The sequence below is a fragment of the Panthera leo genome, chromosome B1 (assembly GCF_018350215.1).
Source record: "Panthera leo isolate Ple1 chromosome B1, P.leo_Ple1_pat1.1, whole genome shotgun sequence".
Classification (NCBI taxonomy): Eukaryota; Metazoa; Chordata; class Mammalia; order Carnivora; family Felidae; genus Panthera; species Panthera leo.
Window position 1 is genome coordinate 76830545 of NC_056682.1, and position 17931 is coordinate 76848475.

The following is a 17931-nucleotide window of genomic DNA, read 5'->3' on the forward strand; positions in this document are numbered from 1 at the left end:
TAGAGTAATGAATATGTTTAATTGAATTTGTCACCCATGAAAATGCTAAGGAGAATACTGTACTACATCATAGTACCTAGTAAGCAAAAGGAAGAAATTTACTATGTAGAAGGAAAAAAATAACTCATAATTAATTTAAAAGGTAATTTTCTTTCATATTCATAACTTTTGTATTATTGTTATCATTATTCTTTTCAAAGTTTGGACACATTCTGTGTGTTCATGGGTATATATTTAATAACAAAAGTAGTATTGTAAAGTTACAACCAGAGTCAACTGTATGTCATTTTTAAATTCAAGAAAGACCTCTGAGTTTTACTTTAAGAATATATCTTTGAAAACATAAAAGTTATATGGTTGGTGATGAAGTAAATCCATAAGCCAAATAGAATTCAATATTATTAGAATAATAAATTCTAAATTTGTGAATAAATTCTTGAGTGCTATGCTTTGATACCAAGTTTCAGAGAAAATTATATGCAGCAAAATCCAAAAATTGTGTAAATAATAGAATGGTACAACTTTAAAATACTTGATTAAAATTACTTCCATGAGTTTGTTAAAATGACGATTATTATAAATAAAACATATTTGTACATATATCTAGTAATGAGCTGCTATTAGAATTTTTTCAATATGTGCTTTCATTTTAAATGTATTTCAGATATCTACTGTTTTCCCATATTAAGATATAATCTTTGTGACTAATTTATAATCCTGTTTCAAGAAAATGGGATATGAATAGTTTCTAGGCTTTCCTTCCATTGGTGTTATAGCTTAATTGATGGCATGGTTAGTTTGTATTTTGTATATTAAGTTTCAAACATTTTTCTTGATGTTAAGTATATCTATATAGTTTGGAAATGGTTTTGTTATGAAATTTTAAGTATTCTTGGTGACATATATATTATCCAGTTTTACTCTTTAATCACATTATTCAGAAATCAATATGGAATTGTCTCAATGAGTAAAACCTTTCCAAAAATTGACAGATATTTGGGACTAGTTTACGCAAAGCTAGTCTTAAACATTAGAAAGAATAGTATTTTAAAGTTGTTTACTGATTCTATATATGCAGACACCCGTGTAAGTATTTATTTTTGAGGTAAAACATTTTATCACTTTTTAATATTTTCCCGTTTAAAATTGTTTTAAAACATTTTAAATTGATTGAGGATAGTTTGTATAGTTTTTGAAAACCAAACCTTTTATTTTACTTTAGTGAAGCAACTACAACTTTATATTTAGAGTTTATTTAAAAATTTCTAAAGCTTGATAGTCCATAAAAGTATTGTGCATTTGGGCAATAAATATGTTTCTGTTTTGTTCTCTCTTGAGGATGAGCAATTAGAGGAAAGTTTTATATGGATAAATTCATAAGCTTTTCAAAATGAATGATTAAAGAGAAAGTGAAAAAATTATTTGCTTTCAAGTTAATAAATGCAACAGGGTGAAGAAATTTTCATATGTGTTCACAGTATACTATTTGAAAGATAGAAGAAAGCATTGTGTGTATTATTTGGGGAAAATAATATATCCCTTTTCAGAAGGCACAGTTTTCAGATAACAATTTTAAAGAATATGAGTTTGATAATTTTAATGTAAAGAAATGTTATATACACACACACGTGTGTGTGTGTATATATTTAAAATTAAATACCGATTTCTCTTTCCTCTCTAACTCTCTTACCTCAACATTTAATCATCTTTGTTGAACAAATTATTTAAAAAAAAGAAATGTGAATTTACTTCTACTATTAATACTAACCATATTAAAACAAGGTGGTAAACATTCAAAGAGTGCTGTGGGCTTAAGCTTTCAAGCTATTTTAGATTGGGGGTCATAACTGCAGCGCAATGGTAATGATACGGTTTCCATAGCAACTGATTCATTGGAGGGCTAGACCTCTGTCTAGGGTGCTGTCAGTGTATGTAGAGTTTCAGTGAACAGAAAGTCCCAAAGAAGGGTCTGCTTCTACCTAATCCAGTTTTAATTGAACTCTAGAGACTTTGAAGTGAAGCCTCGGACCAGGAATATACTATTCCAATAAGAAATAAACCTCTTGCTTAGCTAGGCCTCAGCTGCATTTCAGTACTGACACCTTTTCCTAATGAATACTTTAAAGAAATGTTATTGTATCAATTTCAGCTACTAATTCTGTTAGTTAAAAGATTTTTTGTTTCTATTTTAAACCCGCCATCTTGACCGTAAGTATAGAATTTCATTTGTTAACTCTCTTGGAGTCAGGCTAGTTTTCATGTGTGATTTCAATGTTTGATATTTTTGGCAATTTTAAATAATTTTGTCTGTGTCTCCTCCTGTTTCTCTTTCTCTGAGTTTTAACACAATAGACCTGCTTATATTTAATTTTGAAAGCACATTACTGGCTTGCATTCAATATGGGTTTGAAAACATAGAAAACAATGCTGGATATTATGTATGGATATATATGTACTAACAGTATAAAAACTGACATAGGAATGATAAACCTTAAAACAAGGGCAGTGATTGACTCTTACAAAGGAGGAAAATGGTATCAGGAAGGTTATTTATGGGAATTTCAGTACTATCTAAAAAGCTTTATTAATTAAAAATTTTTTTTAAATATTTATTTTTGAGAGAGAGGGAGACAGAGGCAGAGTGCGAGTGGGGGAGGGGCAGAGAGAGAGGGAGACACAGAATCTGAAGCAGGCTGCAGGCTCTGAGCTGTCAACACAGAGCCCGACAGGGGCTCGAACTCGTGGGCCACGAGATCATGACCTGAGCCAAAGTCAGATGCCTAACCGACTGAGTTACCCGGCGCGCCTTAATTTTTAAATACATGCAGTAATGTGGCATAAAGTTAGGATTTGAGTATTGGGTACATGGGGCTTATGTCATTTTCTGCAGTTGTGAATTTGATTTGGTCGTAAAGCATTTTAAAGAAGCATACCACTTCAAGTAGGTTATTAAATGACTATATTGCTTAAAGGAATGGGATATAAATTGAATTTTTTATTAATTGAAAAATTTTCAGTACATTACAATCTTATAATAGTATTTTAGTATATTTATTTCTGTTAATAATTGAAGTATCCTAGAATGTAATTAAATGTTTAGTTGCATGACCATGATCTTACAATGACTGACGTCACCATTATGAGCAGCAGGTCTTCTTATATAGCTTTAGAGATATAAAAGGTAGAATTTTCATATCATTGTGTTCTTTTCATAGCATATCATAGACCTTAGAAGAGCCCTTGTTATTTGTTTTCTTTCCTTTTTCACCTATAACCCAAGTACAGGAAGACAAATGTAGTTCATTAAAATTCTGATGGATTGAGTTCTAGTTTAACAAACTTTTAAGCCCCTTTTTAGAAATGTGACAATGTAGTATATATATGTAAGCTCTGTACTTTTGGATTAGAGAATCTGGGAGTAGGCCAGACTCTGCCACTAGCTTTGAGGGACTTTGTATTAACTATATAATTTTTCTGACTCTCATTTTCCTTAGTAATATTGGATAGATTGGGGTATAAAGTGTTAAAGAACATATATTGAATTGTCTACTATTTGATAGGTCCAAGATGGCAAATTCAAATGCCAATGGAAACTAGACAGATAATAGTAAATGAGTGAATGAGTGGAGACTGTGCCAAAATGGTGAGTGTGTATCATTTGTTACCATGTGGCAGATAGACCTAGGTTTGACAGATGCCCCAGTTTTTCCCGAGAAAGTAATCTGAATAATAATGTAAATCTCCATTTTTAAGGCATTTTAAATTACTTGAAATTTTGTTATAATATTAAAATGAAGTGTATTTGGGCCATATATGGAGGTTAGGTTGCCATTGATTGACTCATGTAATCATTCAGAAACATCTACTTTGTGCCAGACATTGTTCTAGAAAATGGAAATAGACTATACTTAAGTCTTTGTTCTGGTAGAACTTAGATTCCAGTGCTAAATAGAGGCAATAGAGAAGCAAGCAGATACTATAATTGCATGTAATGATAAATGTTGTGAAGGCAATATGGTGAGTTTGGGGGGGCAAGAGGTGGTTATGGAGGCAGTGAGGTTTAGATCCAGTGGCTTCTCTAAGGAGGTAACATTGAAGCAAGAATCTAATGTAAGAATAAGCCAGTCATGTGAAGATTTGAGAGAACATTCACATCAGAGGAGACAATAAATAAAAGGCCTCAAAGAAGAATGAATTGGGCTCATCAGTAAGTCCCAGATGTAAGACTTTATAAACAATTGTAAAGAGCTTCCATGTTTATTATCCATGTAGTGCAAAGCCACTGGATGGTTATTAAATGCATGTGATCTAATTTGTATTTTAAACTTTTTTAAAAAATCTTTTTTCTTTGGCTCCTCTGGTCATAGTAGACTCTAGAAGTATAGATCAGGAGAGAAACCAAGTGGGAGAACACTATAGACTCTGAAAGTTTAAACCTGCTGGTTATGGTGAGGGAAAGAGGTACATGCAACCTCTGCTTTCAGAAAATCTTGAGAGTAATACCTACAGCTTTGTTCTCTCTTTTCCTGTTTATTTCTTTTGCTCTTACTTACACAGGTATTGGCTATGTGAAAGTAGATTTCCATATCACCAGTTTTAAAACTGAAAGTTTGATTTGTTGTTTGGTTCTTAGAATTTTTGTTTTGTTTTTCAAAAAACATTGAGACTTGGAATTGTTCTTTCATTTTTAAATCCTTTGGTGCCAGAAATATAATTTTTAGAAAAATCAAAGTACATGCTTTTTGCCCATTATTGCATTTTTCATTGAGGAATATAGATCTGTTTGCAGTTAAGATCTAGAAAATGGAAATAAAAATAGAAAAGAAAGTTTTCATAGGATAAATTCTTATTATTAATTATTTTTCCTTTCCTTGTTTATCCTGTCTTTGTCCCTCCAAAGCAGTATCATAATCACATGTCATTCTATTTGTATTGTTTAGTGGTGGTTATTTTTGAGAGATATAGCTTAATTGTTTACTTTGCTTTCATGGATTTTCATCACGTTTTGATAGTAAATATGTCTCATTTTCTTTATTAAATTAATATTAGGTGAAGTACTGGTGTGGAGAAATTCCACATCTGGTTTTCCTTTAACACCTTCATAATTAAGCTTTTGAAATGAACTTTTTAAAAGAAAAAACTTGAATAACAAAGCAACAAAGTGGCTTAGGACTAAAGACAGGATTACTCTGAGTTGGCAAAGCATTCTAAGCTATTGCGTCTGTCACATGGGATGACAAGAATTGTAACAAGTTACTCTGACAACCACCTACTCCATAGAGAGATTATGTTGAGTTCATTTGCAGGTTTGTGTTTAGCCTAGCTGACAAAATGATACTTAACCTCTTATACAGTCAGTCTTTGTGCTTTGTGAATGAGTGACTGTTGCCTTTAATAGTGACCTTAAAAGTGTGATTTTTTTTTAAAGCTATGAAATGAAATATATATATATTTTTTCATTTTATTGAAAAATAATTGACATACATCACTGTATAAGCTTAAGGCATACAGCATGATGGTTTGGTTTATATATATTGTGAAGTGATTGCCACAATATATTCATGCATCTTCTCATATAGATACAATTTAAAAAAATTTTTTACATATTTTTAAAACGTTTATTTGTTTATTTTAAGTGAGAGAGTTGGGGAGGGGCAAAGAGAGAGAGGGAGAAAGAGAATCTCAAGCACGCTCCACGCTCAGCATAGAGCCCGACATGGGGCTCAATCACATGAACCAGAAGATCATGACCTAAGCTGAAATCAAGAATCAAACGCCCAACTGATGCAGCCAGCCAGGCTCCCCTCATATAAATTTTTAAAAAATAGAACGAAAAGGGGGGAAAATTTCTCCTTGAAATAAGAACTCTTAGGATTTACTGTACATATATATTTTAAAGTATGTTAAAGGTACTTCTGCAGTAGAATCTAAAAAAAAAAAGAAAACAGAAAAATTAATAAATAAAAGGCACAATCAGACCTATAAACACAAAGAACAAACTGATGGTTACCAGAGGTCGAGGGTGGTGGGGGGTTGAGCAAAATTGGTAAAGGGGATAGGGAGATACAGGCTTGCAGTAAAAGGCACAGCATAAGGAATATAGTCAATGATACTGTAATAGCAATATAACGGGGTAGATGGTAGCTGCCCTTGTGGTAAACATATAGCATAATGTATAAACTTGTTAAATCACTATGTTGTACACCTGAAACCAGTGCAACATTGTGTTTCAACTCTACCTAAAAGAAAAACCCTCATATACATAAAAAATATTTCTGGTTACTCTAAAATCATTATTATATGAAACTGAATTGTACATGTGATCTGTAAGCATATAAGGTATTCTTTTGAGGTCTTCCTTCTTTTTAAGGTTTTATGTAAAACTTTACTTTCCGTAAAATGATTCAAAAGTCAGTCACTAAATAATGCAATGTGTATTTCCTGAAAAACAATAAATAGGATTACATCACTGCTTTTAAAAGCTCAAAATATATTTGTAAGTAGATGTTTTATAATTTTCCTCTACTTTTTCATTAAGCTTCCTTTCCATACATTGCAATATGTTTTCTTAGTTTCCCTCCAGATTGTTTCAGTATGTTTTTTCAATATTTAGAAATTATTTTTCTCAATAGGGTCTTTTCTATTTTATTCAAGAGGAAAAACAACAAGAAAAAAATTCAACTGCTGTTACTTACTTGGGCTTATTTTTTTTCTCACTAGATCCTGGCATATACAGAAGGGTTGCATGGAAAATGGCTGTTCACAGAGATACGATCAATCTTTTCTCGTCGTTATCTTTTGCAAAATACAGCTCTGGAGATCTTTATGGCAAACAGAGGTAATATGTTTCAGAAGTAAATTGTTATAAAGCTAACCTCCACCTCTTTCGGATTTCATTTTTGAACATACCATATAGTTCCCAGTTAGGTAGTGATTTGTAGTCTAATCTCTGTCATACTGACCTCGTTTTTTGAACCACATGCATCTTCATGGGTTTTTCCCCCTTGACCATTCTTAGAATTATTTGTAGTAATTTTAGTTTTTTGGCCATATCATAGATTAGTGCAAAATTTTCTAAATATGGTGAATAACTAACCATTTAATCAGTTGAAGAGTTTTGGTATTCTCAATATTGCTCTGATGCTTAAACTCCTCCTGGAAGGTGGATGCATTTAGAAAGGGGAGAGGGTAATCAAATGATTCATATATTTATTCAATCTTTTGTCTAATCTATTGCCATTTATAAAGGGACCATCAGAAAATGGTACTCAAGTGTCCTGGTTGCTTTGTATTACATCATTCTTGAAAGAACTAAAATTCAATTTGTGGGTTTAAAATGGAACTTGGTAAAATTCATTAAGACAAGAAGGCGAGACAAGGTGAACTTGAAGTAAAAGCATTGTTGGGTATGAGTGGAGGCATACAAGGGAAAATAATATAAAGCCTAGTTACTTCCTGTGCTTACTCCTTATACATAAGTAGATTAAAGTTTTATTTTCTCTTTCTATAATCTACAAGTTGTCGTTTAAAAAAGTCTACATATAATAATGTATATTCCATGCACACATTATTTTCCCTGTATGGAATCATGTGTCTTTAGAATACAAATTTCTTTAGGTAAAGATGTTTTTCCCTTTCCTATTTGATCTCCTCTTCTATACATACGTCTTCTAACTAATGTGAACATTATTTTTTCAGGCAAATGACCAAGTGAATGTTTCATGCTTTAGTTCAGCCTGCATTCTTGCTGTCCCAAAGAGATTTTGTTTCAGTATTACAATATTTATTACTTGCTCATCCTCATTCATTTTTCTCCTTTAAAATTTCTTATGCATCCTTGCTATGGTATGTGTGTTTTTCTTTTGCCTTTCCCCCATGGCCTTGGGTTATCTGCCATAACTTAATGTTAGTTTTGTTGTTGTTGTTTTCCCTATATTCAATGTAATAATGGGTATGTAAGGATGGCATATTAAAAAGATATGTTGGATATGTATATGTCAGTTCCAAATATGTTTTAGATACTTAGTGAATGACCATGTATTTTCTTTACCTGAAACTTCTTGGTAATGTCAGTATTCAAAGCTATACCAAATTGACAAATTTTTTTTGGAGTGAATTTTTTTAAGCTAGGTAGAGAATAAGGATCATTCTAGATGAGTACTTACTTCAAGCTTATATATGGTCATGATATTGCAATTAATGTAGTTAAAATTTTAAGACTATCCAATTTGATATCTTCGAACTTTTCTCTCATGATTTTGACTTTCTTATTTTCATATTTCTTAAGGATGGAAATTTATACATGACTATAATTAACATATAGTTAATATTTTATGTATATTTATATGTTTCTTGATATTCTTAAAATGTGTAATTATTGAAATAAAAATGATTAGGAGACATTTAAATTTGACTGTTATCTATACAGAAGTGTTTTCCTTTAGGTCATTCTATTTTATGTGAAAATATAAATTAAAAACATAAACATTGTAAAGAGAATAATTTTTAAACTGTTAATTATTGGAAATAAATAAAAGTGACAATTTAGCACCTATATGTGTAGACTTTGGTGTTAGATTGTTAATTATAAAACTTAAAACCTTAAATATTTATTTATAGAAACTCAAAGATACATATATTTAACTTGTTAAAATTCACTTTTGTAAATTCAAAGTTGTAGTTAGATAATCTCAGCTTCATTTCACATTAGTGCAACAACAATTTTTAGAACTTCTGACAGCATTTAGAGAAAATTGTTTATGGTTCAGGAGTTTATAAGTAAAATGACTATCACCTCTGGAAAACTAATGCTAAAACTTGATATGCACTATAATAAAAGTAATATGGCAAGAATTGTATACCTTAACTAAGAGTAAATATTTATTAGACCAAGAAGTTAGTTTTCCAAGAAGGAAGCTATATCGTGTTCTAATTTTTAAAAATTACTTTTCATAGTTGCTGTAATGTTCAATTTCCCAGACCCGGCAACAGTAAAGAAAGTAGTTAACTATCTTCCTCGTGTTGGTATTGGAACCAGTTTTGGGTTGCCTCAAACCAGGTACTGTTTTATGAGAAAATTTTGGAAAGTAATCTGTATTAATATTTTTTCTTACTTGTTTTTAAATGCATAACCTTCTGTTGTATGTTTCATAGTAATGATGATTATTAATGCTTTGAGTCAGCTGAACCTCTGTCTGAAAAAACTAGAAAAAGAGGATCAAATGTAAACCAAAGTAGGTTGAAACAAAACATAAACATAAAAGCAGAACATTCATCAAATATGAACAGAAACAGTGGAGAAAAATCAATACAATGAAAAGTTGTTTCTCTGAAAGGATTAATAAATGTAATTTATATATAAATATATATGATATATAATATATATTAATATATATATGATATATATATCATATATATATGACTTATGAAGAAGAAGAAGACACAAAGTGCCAACATCAAGAATGGAAGAGGGGATATCACAACAGATCCTATAGATATTAAAAAGAAAATACTGACATATTATGAACAAATCTGTGCTACTTAGACAAGTTAGATGAAATGGACAGATTCCTTAAGAAATAGGTAACGTTAATACCTCTACAGAGGAAAGTGAATTTATAGTTAAAGGTCTTCTGAGCTAGAGAATATTCCTAGCTCAAATGGCTTCGTTGACAAATTCTATAAAACATTTGATGAAAAAATATCATTTCTAAACAAACTATTACAGAAAATAGAAAAGAAGGATAAAATTTTAAAGGTATTCTATGAGACCAGGGTTACATGAATTCCAAACCCACATGAAAGCATTACCAGAAAAGGAAACTACTGATCATCTTGATTGGAAAAGAAGAAATAAAACTGTCTTATCAAATCTGCTTTTCATAGGCTGCTTGAATGTTTGCATGACATGGGTGCTGACTTTCCCAGAGTAAGTGATCCAAAAGAGAATGAGTCAGAAGCCCCAATGTCTTTTTATGACCTACCCTTGATAGGTAGAGTAGGTCATTAATTCTGCTACATTGTATTTATCATAAATGAGTCATTAAATACAGCCCAGGCTCCAGAGAAGGGGAAAGCTCCACTTCTTCAAGTGGAAGATACCAAAGAATTTATGGACATATTTAAAACTAGCACAGGGTATAACTCTTATGCAAAGAGGGCACCAAAATTGGCCTTTCTAGATTATAAGCAATAGTTGCTTTTTAATGCCAGTGAAGATTTTGATTGGATAGTTTTATAACTTAGTGAGGAATTTCAGGTTCAGGATGAACCTTACAACCTTAGAATGGCATAGTAAATTTCTTTATGTAAATAGCTTTATTCATCAACTAATATGTGTTATCATACTTGGGAAATCTTAATGATTTTCCACAGTTAATGGAAGCTAGAAGTAGGTTAATTGATTAAATTAGCAATTTAAATAGATCTTAAAAACTTAGAGTGTGCTTGTCATCTAGCAGTGCACAAGATAGATACCATCTTACCCATGCATGTTTTAACAAATATGCAAACAAAATAAATAATTGTGTAAGTGACAGGAGGGATATAATTAGGGTGTTATAATAATGATTAGTGGAATAGAGATGGGATGGTTTGGATTAGGTGGTCAGAAATATCTTCCTGTGTGACTTTTAAGTTTTGATTTGAAAGAACAGAATCAGCTTACCTTTGAAAGAGGGAATAGCATATGCAAAGGCCCTGTAATAAGGTGAAGTTCCTTAAAAAACAAACATGCAAACAAAAGAATGTTTTAAGGAGTGTTGGGAAGCAGATATCATTGGATGTTAGTGATCTTGAGAAGAGAGGGTCAGTTCAGGAACAGGAATTTATTTTGGAAATCCAGGTGATATTTGGTGCTAATAGTGCAGTTGAAGAGAGACATTCTTGTTTAGAAATTTTGAGGACATACAGTTTGTATGACTTAGAGATTAGTTAGGTAACGAGGATAAGAGAGGGGGTGTCCAGTATGTTTTGCCAAGTTTCAGTTTAACCTGCTGAGTGGCATTTATTGATATTGGGAACAGTGGAGAAGAAATAGTTGTATATATATTTCCCTAAGGGTGGTGTTGGAGTTGTGGAGAGGAGGTGGGTGGACAGATTATGAGAAGTTTAGTTTTAGATCTATTGAGATTTAAACTCCTGAGAGATGTCCCTACTGAAATATTGAATGGGAAGTTCGAGCTCAAGAGAAAAGTATAGTATTTGGGAAACACTTAATGTTGAAAGACTGAATGCTTTCCCCTAAGATCAGGAAGGCTAGAATGTCTCTCATTTTCACCATTTCTATCAATATTATATTGGAGATTTCAGCCTGTACAGCAAGAAATGCAGAGAATGAGGGAGCAATTAAAGACATCCAGATTGGAAAGGGGGGAAAAATGTCTTTATTCCTAGATGACAAAAGAAATGTAAGATTTGTACAATTAAAACTATAAAATATGGCTGATAGAAATTAAAGACATATCAAATTAACGGAGGCATTCCATATTTATGGATCAGAAGATATTCAGCATGATTAAGATGTCAGTTTTCTCAGATCTATAAATCCAGTGCAATCCCTATCAAAATCTAGCATACTTATTTGGAGATATCGAGAAGCTGAAATGGAATGGATTAGAATTACCAAAATATTGAAACAGAAGAACAAAGTTAGAGGCCTCCCACTACCGGATTTCAAAACAAAAACTAAGTATAAAGCCACAATGATCAATATGGTCTGGTGTTTATAAAAAGATAGGCATATAAATCAATGAAATAAAATTGAGACTACAGAAATAAACCCTGCATTTATGATCAGTTATTTTTCAACAAAGGTGCTAATACAATTCAGTGAGGAAAGGATAATCTTTAAATAGTGCTGAGACAATGGATAGTTACATGCAAGAAAATGAACTTCAACACTTACCACACAGCATTCATAAAAAAAAATAGCTCAAAGTATGTCATAGAACTATATTTAAGAGCTAAAACTAATTTTTTTTTAGTATCAAAGAATTTATGATATAGGAGAAAAGCTTCATGACCCTGGAGTAGGCTAAGAGTTATCAGATTTGACACCAAAAGCATAATCCATAAAAGATAAAATCAAGAAATTGGATTTAATAAAAATTTAAAACTGTTGTGCTTTAAAGGATACCACTAAGTATATGAAAAGAGAAGCTATAGACTGAGAAAATGTTTGTACATAATGTATCTTATAAAGATCTTATATATTCAGAATGTATACAGAACTCTCACAACTCAATAAGTAACCTTAATGAATACAGGAAGAAAAGATTTAAATAGTCATTTCACCAATGAAGGTACACAAATGGCTAATAAGCCATGACAAGTTGCTCAACAATGTACATTAAAACTATAATAAGATACCATTTTACACTCACTGGAATGGTTACAGTAAAAAATATATACAATAGCAAGTATTGGCAGAGATGTGGAAAATTGGAACTCCATATATTTCTTGTTGAAATGGAAAACAATTTGGCAAATTTCTTTAAATTTATTTATGTATTTAGTTTTTAATTTGGCAAATTCTTAAGAAGTTAAACTAAACCCAACTTACAACTCAGCATTTACACCCTTGGGATTCTACAACCCCCCTCCTCCAAAAATGAAAACATATGTTCATATAAAGACATATTTGTGAATATTCATAGTAATACAAAGTAGAATAATAATAAGAATCTAAAACTGGAAAAAATTTAAATATCCATCAGTTGGTGAATGGATTTTTAAAATGTGGTATATTCCATACTCATAGGCTGGAATACTATTCAGCAATCAAAAGAAATGAATTACTAATCACATGCTGCCACATTGATAAATCTCAAAAACATTATGGTTAGTGAAGAAGCCTGATGCAGACTTCATGATGTAGGATTCCATTTATCTGAAATGTCCAGAAAAGGCAAGTTTATAGAGACAGAAAGCATATTGATAGTTGCATAAAGCTAAGGATAGGAACAGGGATTAACTAAACAGTCACAAGGCAAGTTTTTGTGGTGGTGAAATGTTCTGAAGTACATTGTGGTGATAATCTCACAACTCTAGAAGTTTATTAATAAATCATTGAATAGTATACTTACATGGGTAAATTTTATGGTATGTAAATTATACCTTTGAAAATAACACTGAAAAAAATATAGTTACCTTGTCCTTGGTTCTAGACTCTAAATGTAATAATTAATCCTGCCACCTGTTTTCCACTGTTACTTAGTATTAATTGCATATTTTGTTACTTACATTGCATTCAGAAAACATAGAAAACTTGGTCTTCTATTACTAAGCTGTACAAAAAAAAATTATAGTTTCTCTTACCTTTATCCCACCCCATGAATACACACCTAAAGAGTTTAGAATCCTTCTTTCCCCTGTCATAAAGAGTATATAAGAATAATATTAAATTTAAAATGTACAAATGTATTATCTTTAAGAAAACTATTAATAAAGATGTGCATACAATTTTAGATACATTTCTCAATTACTATAACTCCTTTTATATCCGTAAATCAGTAAGTTGTTAATCATACTATTATTGATCAACACTTATGGAACCTAGATATTAATAATGGCTTACTTTGTTGGGATGAGTACTGGGTGTTGTATTGAAACCGATTTGACAATAAATTATATTTAAAAAATAATGGCTTACTTTAATGCATACAACATGTATCATGGACCTGTGGCCATTCCAAATCATGTAACCATTAACTGTGCATTGAAATATTTCTTCTATTCATTAGTATAACATGAATAGAACTTTTCACAGTATACAGATATCATTTTGTATATCAAATGTGTAGAATAAGCACAGATATTCATTATTTTATGATGTAATTAAGCTTAAATCAATTTTACACCAAATTCTGTTTTTTGCAGGCGTATTTCATTAGCTAGTCCACGTCAGCTTTTTAAAGCTTCTAATATGACCCAGCGATGGCAACATAGAGAGATTTCAAATTTTGAGTACTTGATGTTTCTCAACACGATAGCAGGTAATCTGGGCTCACGTTTTGACTTATTTCAAATGATAAATTATTTTTTTGAATGATAGATTATTATTGTGATATTATTTTGAGTACTAGTATAAGTAGCTTACTTTTATTTTCCTTTTTTAAAGTTTATTTATTTATTTTGGGGAGGGCAGAGGGAGAGAGAGAGAATCACCACTGCAGAGCCTGACTCAGGGCTCGAACTCACAAACTGTGAGATCATGGCCTGAGACAAAGTCAGCCGCTTAACCGACTTGAGCCACCCAGGTGCCCCTTACTTTTATTTTCATTATTACTACATGAGTACCTTATCAAGAGTAATTTTGGTAATAGAGTTTATGGTTTTACATATAAACAGCTGGCTATTTGAATAAATTCAAAATGGGTGCACACCCATTATACTTTTTCCAAAAATATAAAATGAAAATTTACAATCTTACTAATATAGTAAGAATGGATGCATTATGGAATAGTAGAAATGAAAAGCCATATAAAATCTTAACCTGTTAATAACTTAATTATGAATATTATATGATGAAACAAAAATGCAACATGGAAAAAAGCAAACTGTGGGTAAAATATTAAGTAAAGGAATACTTATATTATGAGCCATATATGAAAATCTGAAGAGTAAATGGCTCTATGAAAGGTCTATAATCGTGTAGTATTAGTGAACATCACCCATTGAAGCACTTACATTTGAAAGAGAGTAAGAATAGAAATGTGTCATTACTTTTCATTTGTGATAACTAGAATGAAGAAAACATTGAATGTATTTGTGTGACATTTGAGATTCACTTCAACAAACTGACACAGTTTGTATTTGAGGCACAAAGATACTGAGAGAAGTTATTTTAAGTATGTATATAAGCATTTACATGGTTCTATAGCAAAGGGGTATTCAAAGTGCTATGGGGACTAAAAGGGCAGAGAGAAAGGGAAATTCTGTTATACTCATCCAGTTGATGGGAGTAAGGAAAAAATTAGGAAAGATTTCATGTTCGTATAAGGATAGATTTTACTTTAGGGGCACCTGGGTGGCTCACTCGGTTAAGCGTCTGACTTTGGCTCAGGTCACGATCTCATGGTTCATGGAATCGAGCCCCGCATCTGGCTCTGTGCTGACAGCTCAGAGCCTGGAGCCTGCTTCGGATTCTGTGTCTCTGTCTCTCTTTCTCTCTTTGCCCCTCCCCCACTCACATTCTGTCTCTCTCTCAAAAACAAATAAACATTAAAAAAATTAAAAAGCAAAGGATGGATATTACTTTAGCAGAGGTGGTAGTTGGAGATTAGAGGTGATGCCATGTAAAACTGAAGGCATAAGGAAGCATATAAAGATGGGAAAATATGAACTATAGCTAGAGAATGATTAATGGTATAGTTTATATATATGTATATGCATGTGCACATGTAAAGCATGTATTCGTAAAAGTATAATGAGAAAGAAAATTAAAAAGTTGTTATGGAGATACATTGTACAAGATTTTCTGTCAGTTTGAGGAGTTAGCAGCCAATTCATTGGGAAGCTTGCAAGATTTTGAACAAATAAATGATATTAGAACTCTATGGAAAATTAACTTGCAGGCAGAATGAAGGATAAACTGGAGTGGAGAGAAACTTGGCAGAGAGCAGAGTTAAGAAGTAATTGTATATAAAAAAAGGGGGCTTGCATTAAAGAGGTGACAGTGGGAATTTAAGGATTAAATAACATAAGATTTACAAGGTACAAAACATTTGACATCCAGATGACTGAATGTAGGGGGTAAATGGGAAGAAAGTGTTACAAAAGGCTTCCAGGCTTCTGGCCTGAATCATTAGGAAAATGGTGGTGCCATTAACAGAAAGGAAGTCAGAAAAGATTGATCTAGGGAAAGATGATGATTTTAATGTGTAGCTAGACATCCAAATTAAGATATTAAAAATATTTTTTAGAAGTATAGGTCAAAGAGGGTATTTGGAATTTGGAGATAGGACATGGAATTTCATCTGCATAGATTGGAAATCACCAGGAATTAGTTGAGATTACCAAGACAGATAATACAGAAAGCAGTGAGACAAGGTCTAGGATTGTTCTTGTGCATGGCAAGAAGACAAAGGGAAAGTTAGTAAAGAAGAGAATGAGTGATCCCAGAGTTTATAGACTCTGGGATCTATAGACAGAAAGGTCTTGGTCACTTGTATCAAATGTTATTAGAGAAGTACAAGAGAATTAATAATGAGTACAGGCGATACCTTTAGCTTTGGCATTTGGGAACGTGTTGGTTACCTTTGGGGTTTATTTTATTACTTTAAACTTTATTTTGAGAGAGGGAGAGAGGGGAGAGAGAGAGAAAGAGAGAGAGAGAGAGAGAGAGAGAGAAAGAGAGAGAGAGAGAGAGAGAGAGAGAGAGAGAGAGAGAGAGAGAATGTGACCTGGGGAGGGGCAGAGAGAGAGGGAGAGAGAGAGAATCCCAAGCAGGCTCCTGAGCCTGACATGGGGTTCGAATTCACAAACCATGAGATCATGACCTGAGCTGACATCAAGAGTTGGGCACTTAACTGACTCAGCCACCACCCAGGTGCCCCTCTAGGGGTTCATTTTAAAAGCAAACAAAAAAGGTTGATTATAAGAACTGAATGGTTGGAGATGAAATGAGAACATTAGATATAGATGATAGTCTTCTTGTATAATAGTAGAGAGAATGGATTAAGGCAAAGATGAGAAACCATGAAAGGGGGACAGAGAGAAAAAGTAACAGTGCAAGTTACGAGTGAGATAGGCTCGAGCTCAGGTGAAGGAATTACAGCTCACAAAGTATAAAGGCACTGTTAGAGAAGGTTGGAAGAGAGGGAGTATTATGGAAATGGGAATTTAAGGGCTCACATTGAAAAGTCTAAATTTTAGGGGCACCTGGGTGGCTCATTCGGTTAAGCATCCGACTTTGGCTCAGGTCATGATCTCACGGTCAGTGAGTTCAAGTCCCGCATCAGGCTCTGTGCTGACAGCTCAGAGCCTGGAGCCTGTTTCAGATTCTGTGTCTCCCTCTCTCTCTGACCCTCCCCCATTTATGCTGTCTCTCCCTGTCTCAAAAATAAATAAACATTAAAAAAAAAAAAAAAAAGAAAAGAAAAGTCTAAATTTTACCAGTTTAAGGAGGTGTTCATCTCACAGGCAGTTGAGGAAAAGGAATGAAGAAAGATTGAACAATTGTGTTGGACTTAGATATTATGTAACTAATAACTGACAATATTTTTAAGTAGTAGTGAGAGAAAAAGTTAAATGGACCTTTTTAATTAAGCATGTGGTAAGTCAATGAATGCATAGATTGAATGTGCAGCAATAATTAGGAAGCAACATTTATGAAATAGTCTATTCTCATATAGCTTCTTTTGTGCCTAAAAGTGTTTTTTAAATATTTTCCCCAAATACTCTTTTTGAGGAATAGAGCCAATAATTTATTTTGGATAGTTTTTATATACCCTAGAAGGTGGGTTGGGTCTTAATGTTGTTTAAGATTTCTTTTATGCTATTATCTGTGATACATATAGGTTCTCATGACACTATGATACATTTCCCAAAAGGCAGTCCAGTAGGCATTTAGTAACTATATAAAGAATTAACCTTACTTAGTAAAAGTCTATTTGCAGTGAGCTGGTGCATACTCTTTTTTTGAAGATATAATAAATTTGATTACTTAAGAACAGACAAGATGATGATTTTACTAACATGTTTACTAACATCTCAATCAGAAGAAGAGGGAAATGGATGGAGAGAATAAAAATATACTGCTTTTTGCCACTTAGTTTGGTTACTTTTTTCTGGGAGAAATTAAAATTGACCAAAATAGGTAGTGACATAATGACCTCTGAATTAAAATTGTCCCAGTTATTCATGTTTTGTTAAGACTGTTTCCAGGTCATTCAAGGAAGAACTGTGTTACTCTAATAGTCCTCAAGATGA

General features: G+C 32.3%; 1 protein-coding gene across 2 annotated transcripts in view; it reads left to right on the plus strand.

The window, feature by feature from the left end:
• The window catches only part of LRBA (LPS responsive beige-like anchor protein), a 794075-nt gene that overhangs the window by 575095 nt on the left and 201049 nt on the right, over nucleotides 1–17931 (plus strand). For both annotated transcript variants that reach the window (XM_042935320.1, XM_042935319.1), the window contains 3 exons: nucleotides 6721–6838; nucleotides 8956–9058; nucleotides 13879–13994. In XM_042935320.1, the coding sequence (XP_042791254.1) occupies nucleotides 6721–6838; nucleotides 8956–9058; nucleotides 13879–13994 (337 nt within the window). The remainder of the gene's footprint in view (nucleotides 1–6720; nucleotides 6839–8955; nucleotides 9059–13878; nucleotides 13995–17931) is intronic.